The 13,403-nt window shown below is 36.0% G+C and overlaps 1 protein-coding gene across 3 annotated transcripts; it reads left to right on the forward strand.

The window, feature by feature from the left end:
• LOC109722613 (B3 domain-containing protein Os11g0197600-like) lies at positions 2,909 to 9,421 on the forward strand. Of its 3 annotated transcripts, none has more exons than XM_020250705.1 (6): positions 2,911 to 3,133; positions 4,353 to 4,899; positions 5,030 to 5,236; positions 5,394 to 5,537; positions 5,637 to 5,800; positions 8,957 to 9,421. In XM_020250705.1, exons 1-6 carry the CDS (start codon positions 3,071 to 3,073, stop codon positions 9,233 to 9,235), a joined length of 1,404 nt encoding a protein of 467 aa, XP_020106294.1. In that variant the 5' UTR covers positions 2,911 to 3,070; the 3' UTR covers positions 9,236 to 9,421. The 3 variants fall into 3 exon arrangements, with proteins under 3 accessions (XP_020106296.1, XP_020106294.1, XP_020106295.1); XM_020250706.1 differs by having other exon boundaries at positions 4,353 to 4,860; XM_020250707.1 differs by lacking the exon at positions 5,030 to 5,236 and having other exon boundaries at positions 2,909 to 3,133; positions 4,353 to 4,860.

Consider the following 13,403-nt stretch of genomic DNA (forward strand, 5'->3'; position numbering starts at 1 on the left):
TCCTCTGCCGCCTTCGACGATGACGCATCTTCGCCTACGCCGACGCCGACGCCGACGCCGACACCGTGGAGGTCGCTGTGGCGCTGCAGTCTCGGAGCGGGGGGTCCTTAGCGGTGTTGTCGCCGACGCTAGTAGAGAGGGGTGACAAAAAAAAATATAGAAGAAGTAAGGAAAAAAAATAAAAATAAGAAATTATAGAAAAAGAAATATGAAGATGAAATTACAACGTTAAAACAAAATTACACTATTTTAAAAGAACGTTGCATTATTAAGATGTAAACTGCAGCTTTAAGATGAAAATTACACTCTTTAAACAAAAATTGCACTCTTTGGGAGATATTTACACTGTTTCTCCTCTTATTGCACTCTTTCAAATGTAAACTGCATCTATTAAGATGAAAGTTACACTCTTTAAACGAAACTTGCACTCTTTGAGAGATATTTTCACTGTTTCTCCTCTTGTTGCACTCTTTGAGATGTAAACTGCACCCCTTTAATAGATATTTATAATGTTTCTCCTCTTGTTGCACTGTTTTTTCTTTTGTTGCACTATTTTTTCTCTTGTTATACTATTTTTCCTCTTAAACTGTACCCTTTAAGAGGAGAAACAGTGTAACAAGAGGAGAAACAGTATAAATATCTCTTAAAGGGATGCAGTTTACATCTCAAAGGGTGCAAGAAGAGGAGAAACAGTGTAAATATCTTTCAAAGAGTGCAACTTTCGTTTAAAGAGTGTAACTTTCATCTTAATGGATGCAGTTTACATCTGAAAGAATGCAATAGGAGGAGACATAGTATAAATATCTTTCAAAGAGTGTAATTTTTGTTTAAAGAGTGTAATTTTTATCTTAAAGCTGCAGTTTACATCTTAAGTACTACAACTTATGTCCATAATAGTGCAACGTTCTTTTAAAACAGTACAATTTTATTTTAACGGTGCAATTTCATCTTCATCTTTTTTTTTCTATAATTTTTTATCTTTATTTTTTTTTCTTGCTTTTTCTATAATTTTTTTTGGTCAGCTCTCTCTCCCAACGGCCGCGGCCCCGACGACAACGCCGCTAAGGACCCCCCGCTCCGAGGCTGCAGCGCCGCAGCGACCTCCACAGTGTCGGCGTCGGCGAAGATGCGTCATCGTCGAAGGCGGCAGAGGAGGAGGGAGAGGGAGAGGACGAGAAGGGCGGAGAAGGGCAAGAGAAGCGTCGTCGTCGGAGACAGTGGAGGAGAGTGAAGAGAAAAAAAAAAAGAGTTGCGACGCGACCTCGGTAGGCTCGGAGGTGAGGAAGGTGGGGGGTGCGCGGGCGAGGGCGAGGGCCAGGGCGAGGGCGAAGGCCAGGGCGAGAGCATGAGGGTGAGAGGCGAGGCAGGCCGTTTCTGCCTTCGCCTCTGCCTCCGCTGCTTTCTTCGGTGAGAGAAAAAAAAAAGAACGAGAGAAAAGAAAAGGAGAGAGAAAGAGGAGAGAGAAAAAGTAATAAGGGTATTTTGGTCAGTTTGCTGAAAATTCGAACCGAATCTGCAAAAACGAAAATGGTGGTCCACTTTTGCAAAAGCCCAAAATTAGTGGATTTTTTATGCAAATTGGCCTATTTCGATTTTCACTTTATTCTGCGCTTTCGCCTTGCCAAATTCAAAAATGGACTTCACCAAGACTTTAAGTACTGTCAGAACATATCGAAAATAGTTTTGATTTGCAAAAATGCCTTTTTCTCTCTTTTTCCACCAAAGTTGAATATATAAATTCAATTTCTATTTTTGCATTTAAAAGCTCGATTTTATTGCAGAGTTCAAATTTGCAATTTCTACAATTGAGCTTCCAAAAACGAAAGAGCAAGCGAAAGTAGAGATTTTAGAGGAAAAACAAGTAACGGAGAGGGAGTTGGAGAAGAAGGTAGAGATTTTAAAGAAAAAACAAGTAACGGAGGGGGAGTTGGGGAAGAAGATAATGGAGGAGAGGGAGAGGGTGCTTTCTCTTGAGGCTAACAAAAAATGAGAGGAGAGGCTGAGATATTTAAAAGTTAAAAAATACCCCCTCAAACTCACCTACGCATAGGCGAGTATCATTACGTAAACTTGAGTATCGTACTCCTTCACTTACTACCAATACACTTTCGAAATTTTGCAGAATTTGATAGTTTCTATAGCAAAAATAGTTGGAGTGTCGATACTCTATTAAGGATACCAATACACGGTAGCAAATACTGGTATTTAGCATAAGTTTCGCAAAATCCAAATGTTTTCCTGTTGGAATTTCTATTGAATACCGATATCCCAAAATTTCAGTATAAGTAATTAGTTCTTAAGATAAAAAAACTGCAAGCTGCAATTAAGAAAATAATGATTTATCTTTCACATACAAGTATTGTAATAAACTATTTATGGTGATAAGTTTTCTCTCCCAATAATAGAGATTCCGCTTCCAATAATACTCTTTCATGATGATAACTTGTTTAAACGATCTTTTATTTAAATGAATAAACTTTAATTAGCACCCTTGTTGGTGAGCATAATTTTACCTACCTTATGATTTTAAAAATTCCACTATCCTATTATATGTTTATTTTTATTACACCGAAAAAAACTACTGTTAAATAGGGTAGAAAAATAAAAATAAAAATTTACGAATCACATGATAGTTATTATGCTATATTTATTGCAGTTTTTTAGAGTCTTACAATTTATAGAGTATCATTCTTTATTTTGTAATATACAATAATTTATTCTGTGCCACAGTTGGCCATTATGTGCCATACTTAATCTATAAATTTTTTTAGCAAAATCAAGTAAATTTTCTCGATCCAGATGATAAAGTAAAAATGTAATAAATCACAGAGTTATAAATAAAGTTTACCCTTGTAATAAAGTACCATTAAAACCTAATAAAAGAAACGTACCAAAGGCTTGAGTGGGCCACCGCGCATTTTATTTTCCTCAAATCAAATCGAAAGATTGAATACAATCTGGAATGAAGAAGAAAACTAAGATGTGGGCTAAAACCCTGACGAGGGTTTTGTAAGAAAAGCAAACGGAAACGAAAATCGCGCGGCAGACAGTCCCCGTCTCCTCCTTTCCAATGGCGAGATCGGCCCCTCATTTCTTCAAAGTCTTCCTTCCCGACCTCCTATCCCAACACCTGGTAGGCCTCCTCATCCTCCCCTCCTCTCTTCTTCATCAAAATTTTTAGGGTTTTTTTTTTCCTTTTTTTTTTTTTTTTTTTTTTTTTGTTTCCTGAGATCAAATTATGCAACATTTTTTCGATTTTAATAAATTGGGCCTCAAAAATCTATCTCTTGTTTTGAGAGATCTAACTTTTTGGCCTCTATATTACCTCCAAAGCTGTAATTTGGTAGAAAAAAATAATGCAAAGCAACAGCTTTTCTGTACAAGCTTAAGCTACCAGATGATGGTGTTTTTAATATGTATTCAAAACAACCCTCATGTTTGGGCTCGAGATTTTATTTATTTATTTATTTATTATTTTTTATGTGCCCAATATATAGATTTTTAATAAAACGGGAGAAAATTTTAATGAGGCGACATGCCTCATGGGATGCAAACTTAGGACCTAATAAAGGACGCGAAGCAATCGTTTACCGCTAAAAGCTTAAGCTGCCAGAGACCGGTGTTTTTAACATTTATATTCGACATTGTGAATCACTATTGAATTCGACGTAGTGAATCACTATTGAATTTGATAAGATCACCAATTTAATTGATTAGAGTGCATTTTTACCTGATTTCTTGCATGAGTTCATCAACTGATCTCTAGATTATCAATAATTGCAATGCACTAAACAGAAAATGCTCTCGAAAAGCATGACTTCGAGTAAAGATTTCATCTTTTGATATATAAATCGGCCTTTAATAACAAATTTAATTAGCTAAATTTCATTAGTATTCTCTGGAGTTCTACTCACTTTGGTCCGTGAACTTTCAAGTTGGACGTATAACATCTCAAACTCTTAGAATGGTTCACTTCAGTCCTTGCCTTGGGAGGAAAAAATTTATTCGCTGCACCTAGTGCATATGTAGTTAGTTATGTATGTTGGTGCACCATGAACCCTCAGTTCTCCGCCAATCTCTTACTTTCATCCAACCGTGCAATTTTTAAGCGGAGAAAGGGTTGTAACTAAATGGATGGAACCATTGTGTTGCATGTATGTAAGGATGCGCTAGTGCAGTGATTATCTTTTTTTTCTTCTTAGAGTAAATAAGGTTAAGGGTTAAAGCGAAACAGTTGAGAGTTTAGGGTGTCAAATGTTCAGCTTAAAAGTTCAAGAACCAAAGTGTAACTTAGCTAAAAGTTAGGGGACCGATAGGGCATTCTATTCAAATTTAATTCATGGGTTCTGTAGGAAATCCCACCTGCATTTCGGAAGCACCTTGAGAATGAATCTCCTGGAATGGTCTCTTTAAAAGGTCCAGGTGGCAGCATATGGAATGCAGAATTGGTGGAGAACTCTCAGGGATTTAGACTTGAGAGCGGGTGGAAAGAATTTGTTGCAGATCATTCTCTGGCTGCTGGTGACTTCTTGGTTTTCCAGTATGACGGGCGCCTGCGATTCTCAGTTTTGGTTTTTGATTCAACTGCATGCGACAAGGAGGCAGCCTTTTCTGCTCGCCGACCCCAATGTGATGTCATTGTCACCATCGAGAGTAGTACAGAGGAACAGGAAAAGGAAGAGGAGGGGGAGACCGTGTTAGAGGACACTCAGGCTGCTGATTCTTCGCAAAATGATAGCTTAGGGGTCAATTCAAAGAAGAGAATAGGAGTGAGTGATTCCTTCAAAAATCTCCCACCATTGAAGAAGAACTGTAACACTTTAAGCAGGTCGGCTTCAAAGGGATCTGTTGATTGCTTCGGTAAGTCGAAGAAGACAAAAACGATCACAAGTCTCCTCGGTATGATCGAGAATGTGCATTTCGAGAATTTTCATGCTTGTTATTGCTTGCATCTGTCTAGGTTAATGTCACTTATTTCTGATGTTTTATAGTTGTTCCAATTGATTTAATTGTAATTGGATTCATGTAGCTTGTAGCAGCCCACACTTTGGACCTTTATCTCTCGAAGGAAATTCGTTGGCCAATGCAAACCACTTGAAGGAGGTCCCTTTACCGTCATCTGCACAAAATGCAAGTCAAGTTGCTCCAAGAGAACGCGATGTCATGTCGTTGGCTTGGGACAACTTGCAAAATTTAATTGTGAGAAAGGCTAACTCCACACCAGAGGAGGACAATGGTGAATGATTAAAGAATTCTACTATGTAGTTATACACACACAGACACACCCCCACACGCACACAAACTCACACACACGCACTTGAGGTTTTCATTAATTTTTTAAATTGCTTGCACCATATTTCTCCTATTTATAAGAACTTTTTTATGTTTTTCAGCTCCTTATTCACAAACATCAACGCCACACTCATCAAGCAAGAAGCAAGTCAATTTCAATGAAATGGACTCCTCTGAAACAACAATCAAGTCTTCGAAATCCTTGAAATTAATAAACTACGGACATGTACGTCGACGAGGGGAGGGTCAGTTTCCTCTTGCTGAAATAGTTCTTACATCTAGGAGGCAATTTTCACTTTAGAAGTTCTTGTATTAATTTGTTCTTCTGTTTTTCTTTCACATAGCTGTGGCAAAGGTCCAAAAAATGCCATCACTAATATCGCAACGAAGGCCTGTCACACAAGAGGAAGTGGATAGAGCTCTTGAAAGGGCGAAGTTATTTAAATCAAAGAATCCTTCCACTCTCATAGTAATGCAGGATTCCTATGTTTATAGCAGCTTTTTCATGGTAAGTTCACCTTTTTGTTATTCTGCTATTTATAGCCGATGAATGTTAGCTAACAAGACCACATGGCATGTTTCCCTATGTATGCAAGTTGCTCACACTACTCTTTGCAAGGAAAGCTATTTTTGCTGTTTTGTACATGTTGTGTTTCACCTTTAAAACTGTTTCACATGCTAAATTATTCTAGATTTGATATACTTGTTATAAACTCGTAGGCAATTGAAGTTAGGAAAAGCTTGCACATGCTAGTAGATTGAAGATAAATTTCAAATGGTGGATTATCATCTATCATTTGAAACAAATGTTTGTTCTGCTGGCTCCTAAACAATTACATTACTCTAATGTTCCACATTTGAATGTATTAGGTTTACTCTAATGTTCCACATTTGAATGTATTAGGTTTAGTTATCTTGCTTACAGTAGGAGTTTAAAATAACCAAGCTCAAGCAAGCTCATACATGCTAGGGTTGGCTCGAAATAATTAGCGTATTAGCTTGAACTAACTCAAGCTTGGCATGTTTGATATTTAATAGAGGGACCGCTCTCTTTAAGGCAGAAGCCCCCTATTGTCTGGGATCTGAAACCACATCAGATTTGAACAAAACTGTTTAATTGCCCCACAATCGAAGTTGTCCTATGTGGGGCTGAATTTCACCGTTATATGGAAAGCAAGACCCACACTAACTAGACAAGCAGAGCTCCAGACCCACACTAACCAGGATCAGTTACTTTATTTAGTAAATCATGCATAGTTTTGAGCTTTTCTAAGTTGAGTTCATGGAAACTGACTCGAGCTCAAGCTAGGTGCATTCAACAAATTTATCTCGAAAGCCTGGCTTGAGCTCTATCTATTTGATAAAAGACTGAGCTTGGGCTGGCATGAAAACCATGCCAATTTCAATGGCGCACTCCTAGTTTATATTTCTAGCTGTTTCTAAACTCATGTGTTGTCAGCTGTCATATGAGGTACTTGCAAATTGTAGGACAATGCGCAAGTGCAGAGGTACTTGAAAATTGCATGACAATGCATAAGTAGCAAGGTAATTGGTCATGGATATTGCTGAAATTTATAGTTTGTTCCTTTAAACGAACACGGAAAGAATATGTTAATATCAGTATCTCTTGTCTTCACTCGTTGAAGTGAGTGAGTGTTTTTTGGGCCCTTTTAAAAATTGGTAGTCCTTGTTGTTTGTTTGCTGGTCAAATGTGCTTTGGTTAATATCCGTGGAATTTTTTGTTTTAGGTCAACTTACAAAATCAGAACATACACACTCACAGACAGAAATAGACAGATGCTTTTGATGAAGCTTCTTGAAGTGTAATTTCTTCAAAATGTACTATGCCTACAAGTTATTAACATTTCACAGTGCGGTGGACCAACTTGACAGGAGTTACTTCTAATTGACATTAGAATTATACTATGCTCACAAACAATCTATGAATTTTCTATGAACTCAAGGGTATGAATTGCTGGATTTACTCAGTATCGTGCTTTGCGGTTACCCATCAATGTAATATAACTAGGGCTGCCAATGAGCCGAACACGACTTGAGCTAGGGCCAGCTCGTGTTTGGCTCAACTCCTTAAAGAACCAAACATGAGCTAACTCGAATAAATTCTGAACCGATCTCGAGTTGGGTATTTCAAACTCATCACGAGCTGGAGCCGAAGCCGGTCTTCTCGCCCTCCTTAGTGGAGGTGGGGCCGAGCTCGTGGGAGAGGAGGCGAACCTGAGCCTAAGAGGACAGAGGTGGGGAGGCCGAGGGAGAGAATAAAATTAGTTCTAGTTTTCTACTAATTATTTTCGATGATGGGACATCTGAATCGATGATCGGCTTCGTTAGCCTTGATCTACACTGTTAGAGTTATCTAAAAACCAAATTTCATATTTTTTGACATCATTTGATTAGTGACCAAAAGTTCTCAAAATTGACAATTTTAATGACCGATGTGATACATTTATAAGTTTAGCGGTGTGGAATAATCCAATTCCAGTAAAATTTTGATAGAATTTTTGTTCCACTATTTAGAGCTAGATCAGTAAATCTGATCAGAAATTTGTCTTTCATCATTGTTTTTTATTAGATTTTTACTTTCAACCGTTTATTTTGATACTATTCGTTTTATAGATAAATGATGTTGAAAAATTATGAAAATTGGTACGCCATCTCCTCGGTGCTTCCAACTTTTTGGCCCTTGGATCAAATTTTTTGGGGCTATGATGATGTAAAACCCTGGATGATGCTTGCCCCTATTATGCATCATTCAAGCCACAAAAAACTTGATCCAAGAGCCAAGAAGTTGGAAGCGCTAAGGAGTTGGTGCTTCCGGAAGCAATATATATAAGTATAATATATATAAAATATATTAGTATAAAATATATGTATTCGAGCTATATTGAGCTGAACACGAGCGAGCTGATCCCGGCTCGTTAAGGTATCGAGCTGAAAATTCCCTCGTGTTTGACTCGTTTATTAAACGAGCTATTCGATCTCGAGTCCATTTCCAGTTGAACACAAGCTGGCTCGGAAACAACGAGCTGGATTGTTGGCCGTAAATATAGCTGCCTAAACTAAGTTTGTAGAATTTTTTGTATGCGGAGCCAGATAAAGTTTACTTTTGTAATGCAACATTAACTTACATATTTCTGAAGTGTACCAACAAATGCCGCAATCACTCCTAGAAAAAGCATACCAAATGCCTCCCAAGTGTTAACAGAAGCCGTCAAATGAAGCCAAAAGCAGTGAGAATATTTCCTAGTATCAAAGGAAAACACTAAATCTAGGATAACTAGAGTTAACGCAGTATATTGAGAATTAACTAGTGATTATTAACGATTAATAATTATTACCTTGTATATTGTATTTGACTGCGTTACTGCGTTAAAAGTTTCTTTGACACTTCCCAAACCTTGTTGCTATGTTTGAAGGCTGCAATATCTAAAAGACTATGTCAAAGACCTGTACCTTGAGATTTTTAGGTTTTCATTTGATATTAGGAGCTTCTATAGATGAGAAAGTTTATCACATACTACTAACCTACGAAATTTGTAATGGAAGCTAAAAATAAGGTATTTCCTTCTAATGCTTAATTTCACCAATTTCTCTGATCCGCTGTTGCAAATCTCTTAGGCTTACTTTTTCTGTGCTTGGTTTGCAGAATATGCCACGCCATTTTGCTAGAGAACATCTTCCGAAGATAAACAGAAAGATTACACTGTGGGATCCACAGGGGAATCCGTGGGAAATCAGCTTTGTGTGCTATAATACCCACTGTTCTCTCAGTGGCGGTTGGGGCGCCTTCTCTTTCGCCAACAATTTGGAAAAGTATGACGTTTGCGTCTTTGAGCTTGTGAGAAAAAACAATTTGAAAGTACATATTTTTAGGGTGGTTGAGAGTATTGCACCGTTGATCCGCCGTTCCCAATTGAGAGATTGAAACAGTTAACATTCTTTTCAAGGCCATAAAAAAGTGTACAGTTTCGACGATTCAACTATTTTCTTTCTAACATTCAAAATGGTCGGAACATTCAGTGTTGTATTGTCTTTGCATCTATTCTGTGCTGTTGTTGTGTAGATGTGCAAATTTTCTTTTCTTATTGAAGAGACTATTTATATTTTCCGACTTCTTGTTCTCAATAACATGTAAAACTACTGTTGAAGGAAGGGATGAGAGACTTTGCAAGCGTTTGAAGGAACTACTCGGAGCCTTTTGGGCTAAAAATAGGTCTTTTTTGTGGAATGGTTGCTGTATATCAATGGTAGAAAGAAAAAAAATTCGTTGTACTCAGGGATTTTACTTTTATCTTATCAAATATTAATTTTATTCAATGGTGAGTTTGTATATATATATATATATATATAATTGAGCTATAATACTTTTGAAAGCACCAATCCATTAGTGCTTGTAAGTTTTTAGCCCTTAATTACTAATATCTCTTAGATCAAACGCTATTACCTACCACACTATTACCCCATCATGAAACTCACTCTATATCTCTCCATCCAATGGTTAAAAACACAAAAGCACCATCCTTTTAACGCTTTTGAGACGTATTCTAGCTGCAACTTAATTATATATATATTATATATATTATAATATAATATATAATATATATAAATTGAGATTAGAATACTTTAGAAGTACCAACTCCTTGGTGCTTCTAGGTTCCAGCCCTTGGATCTATTCTGATTACTAAATAGCCCTTTGATTAAACACTATTCCACCTACTACCACCTACCACCATCATTCCAACTTACATCTCTCATTCAATGGCTAAAAATCAAAGCACCACCCACTTGATGTTTTTGAGAGTATTCTAGCTCAACTAAAATATATATATATATATATATATATATATATATATATATATATATATATATATGGCTAAAAATTCAAAATCAACACCCTCTGATGTTTTTGATAGATTTCTAGCTCAACTATATATATTATATATATATTATATATATATGATATATATATATATATATATATATATATATATATGAGTTTTGCTAGATACTATCGATAGTAAACGAGCCGTTTTACTAACTATTTGTTTTCGACTAATAGAGCTTCCAAATTGACGATCGCATTCGTTGAACATGATCTATACCATCTTGAACTGTTTAGAAATCAATTTCAAATTTTTTCGGCATCATTTGCCTAATGATCAAAGGGTTTTAAAATTTGTAATTTTAATAGTCGATAAAGAGGCGTTTTCTAGTTTAACGGCGTAAAGATATCCAAATCAATTGAATTTTTGTTAGAAAATTCTTTAAACTATTTAAAACAAGATCTATACTCTTGATCTTGATTACATGACTCCTATCATCATTTTTTAAAGCATATCATTTCAGCGCAATTATTTTCTGTTCACTTGATGGATAAAAGAACAATATCGAAAGTGCGCGAAATTTGATTTCTTAGATATTTAATGGTTTAGATCATATTTAACGGAGCCGATCGTCCAATTTGGAAGCTCTATCATCGAAACAAATCGGTAGTAAAACGGCCGTTTACTATCGATAGTATTCTAGCTCAACTGTATATATATATATATATATATATAATATTATATATATATATATATATTCTGAAGCATAAAATAGTTGTGGCTTTTGATTTTTAGTCCTTAGATCAACTCCATGATCATTTCTAACCATTGCATTAATATTATTAAACCATGGGGACCACTCAACTCTAGGGGATACTCACCCTAAGGGGACTGCTAATGCATCCACCGTAGCAACTTTTGATCCAATGAGCAAAAATTCGAAGTACCGCAAACTACTTTATGCTCACACGATAGAATAGTAGTCCTACACAGACACCACAACACACAACCACACCACACACACATATATTATATTATATATATATATATATAGAGAGAGAGAGAGAGAGAGAGAGAGAGAGAGAGAGAGAGAGAGAGCAGGAGCGCTAGGCTACTGTATATATGTAGCACGGAAGTCTTCGTGCTACCAAGTTGTTTTCAATGATGTGGCTTCCAAATCGATGATCAGCTCCGTTAGACTTGATCTACACTATTAAAAATATTTGGAAACTAAATTTCATAATTTTTCGGCATCATTTAACTATCAAACGAGTAGTTTAAAAATGAATGGCTGAAAATAAAAATCTCACAAAAATGATGATAAAAGACTTGAGTTTAAGATCAGAGGTACTGATCTTATTCTAAATAGTGAAAAGAATTTTCTATAAAAATTTCATCAGATTTGGATTGTTTTACACCGTTAAATTCACAAACGCATCATATCTACCATTAAAATTGTCAATTTTGAGAGATTTGATCACTAGCCAAATGATATCGAAAAATTATGAAATTTAGTTTCCAAATACTTTCAATAGTGTAGATCAAGTCTAACGGAGCCGATCGTCGATTTAGAAACCGCATCATTGAAAACAACTTGGTAGCACGGAAGCCTCCGTGCTACCGATAGTATACCAGCCTAGCTCTATATGAGTTGGACTGGGCTACTATTAGTAGCAAAATTTCATTATTGCTACCAGTTTTTTAGCCTTTGGATCAACTCTTTTCATTATTTCTAACCATTGGATTAAATACTGTATGTCACGCCCCGGATTACACTTTCTCCGGGCGCGCCGACAAATCCGCCGTATACAAAGAAATTTTTCCTGTATACGAAGCGATAGCTGTACCTGTAAATCAAACACTACTACGAACAGTAGTAGAGAGCCGCTAGAGAAAACAGAAGCTAAACAAATTGAGTTTCATATACATAGTCCAAATTCAAAATACAAAGCTACTCGCACTGGCGAGTTAAGTCCACTATGTACATAAACTCGAAACAAAACATCTACCTGCAGTAGGGCACCTCTAGCTCAGCACGTCGGGTAGGGCTCTANATATATATATAATACTAGGCTGGAATACTATCAATAGCACCAAGCTATTGGTGCTATTGATTTTTTAGCCCTTAGATTGAGAAATGGGTGGTTAGAATGATGTGGCCCCCCGGGGTTGAGTGAGTGGTTGGTTGAATAGTATAATCTAACGGATAAAAATAATCAGAGAGTTAAATCTAATGGCGGAAAACTCGATAGCACCAAATCTTTTGTGCTATCGATAGTACCCCAGACGGACTATATATATATATATAGAGTAAGTCTTCTGTACTTTCGAAAGTACGGAGACCTTCGTGCTTGTAAGTTGTTTTCGATGATAGAAAATCCGATTCGACGATCGGCTCCGTTAAATATAATCTACCCTATTGAAACTATTTAGAAACCAAATTTTATAATTTTTTGACATCATTTACCAAGCGATCAAAAGGTCTCAAAAATAACTATTTTAACTGCCGATGTGGTACGTTTTTAAATTCAACGGTGTAGAAGTATCCAAATTAGATGAAAATTTAATAGAAAATTCTACTTAACATCAATAGCAAGTCCAATACTTCTGATTTGAAATTTGAGTAATTTATCACTATTTTTATGAGATTTTTATTTTCAGCCGTTCATTTTGAGACTATTCGTTTACTAGACAAACGAAGCAAAAAATTTATGAAATTTGGTTTCTAAGTAGTTTTAATAGCGTAGATCATGTCTAACAGAACTGATCGCCGAATCGGATGTCCCATTATTGAAAACAACTTACAAGTACGGATGCTTCCGTACTTTCGAAAGTATAGGAGCCTAGCTCTCTCTCTCTCTCTTTATATATATATATATATATATATATATATGAATTAGGCTACTATACTATCTATAGTACCGAGCTCCGGTACTATAGTATTTGTTTTCTATCTTAGGGTATTCAAATCAACGATCCACACCGTTAAATATGATCTAGGGTATATAAATTTCTTAGGAATAAAATTTTAGCTTTTTTCGATATCGTTTACTTAGTAAATAAATTATATCAAAATGGACGGTGGAAATTGAATAATCTTTAAAATTTGAGCATAGGACTTTTAAATTCAAGATCAAGAATGTTAACCTTAATCTATATAGTTTAAAGTATTTTCTATCAAAATTTGAAGAAATTTAGATTCTTCTACACCGTTAAACTTCAAACTCGTCATAATAGCCATTGAAAATTGACAATTTTAAAATAGTTTGA

Source organism: Ananas comosus, linkage group 16 (genome assembly GCF_001540865.1).
Source record: "Ananas comosus cultivar F153 linkage group 16, ASM154086v1, whole genome shotgun sequence".
Taxonomy (NCBI): domain Eukaryota; kingdom Viridiplantae; phylum Streptophyta; class Magnoliopsida; order Poales; family Bromeliaceae; genus Ananas; species Ananas comosus.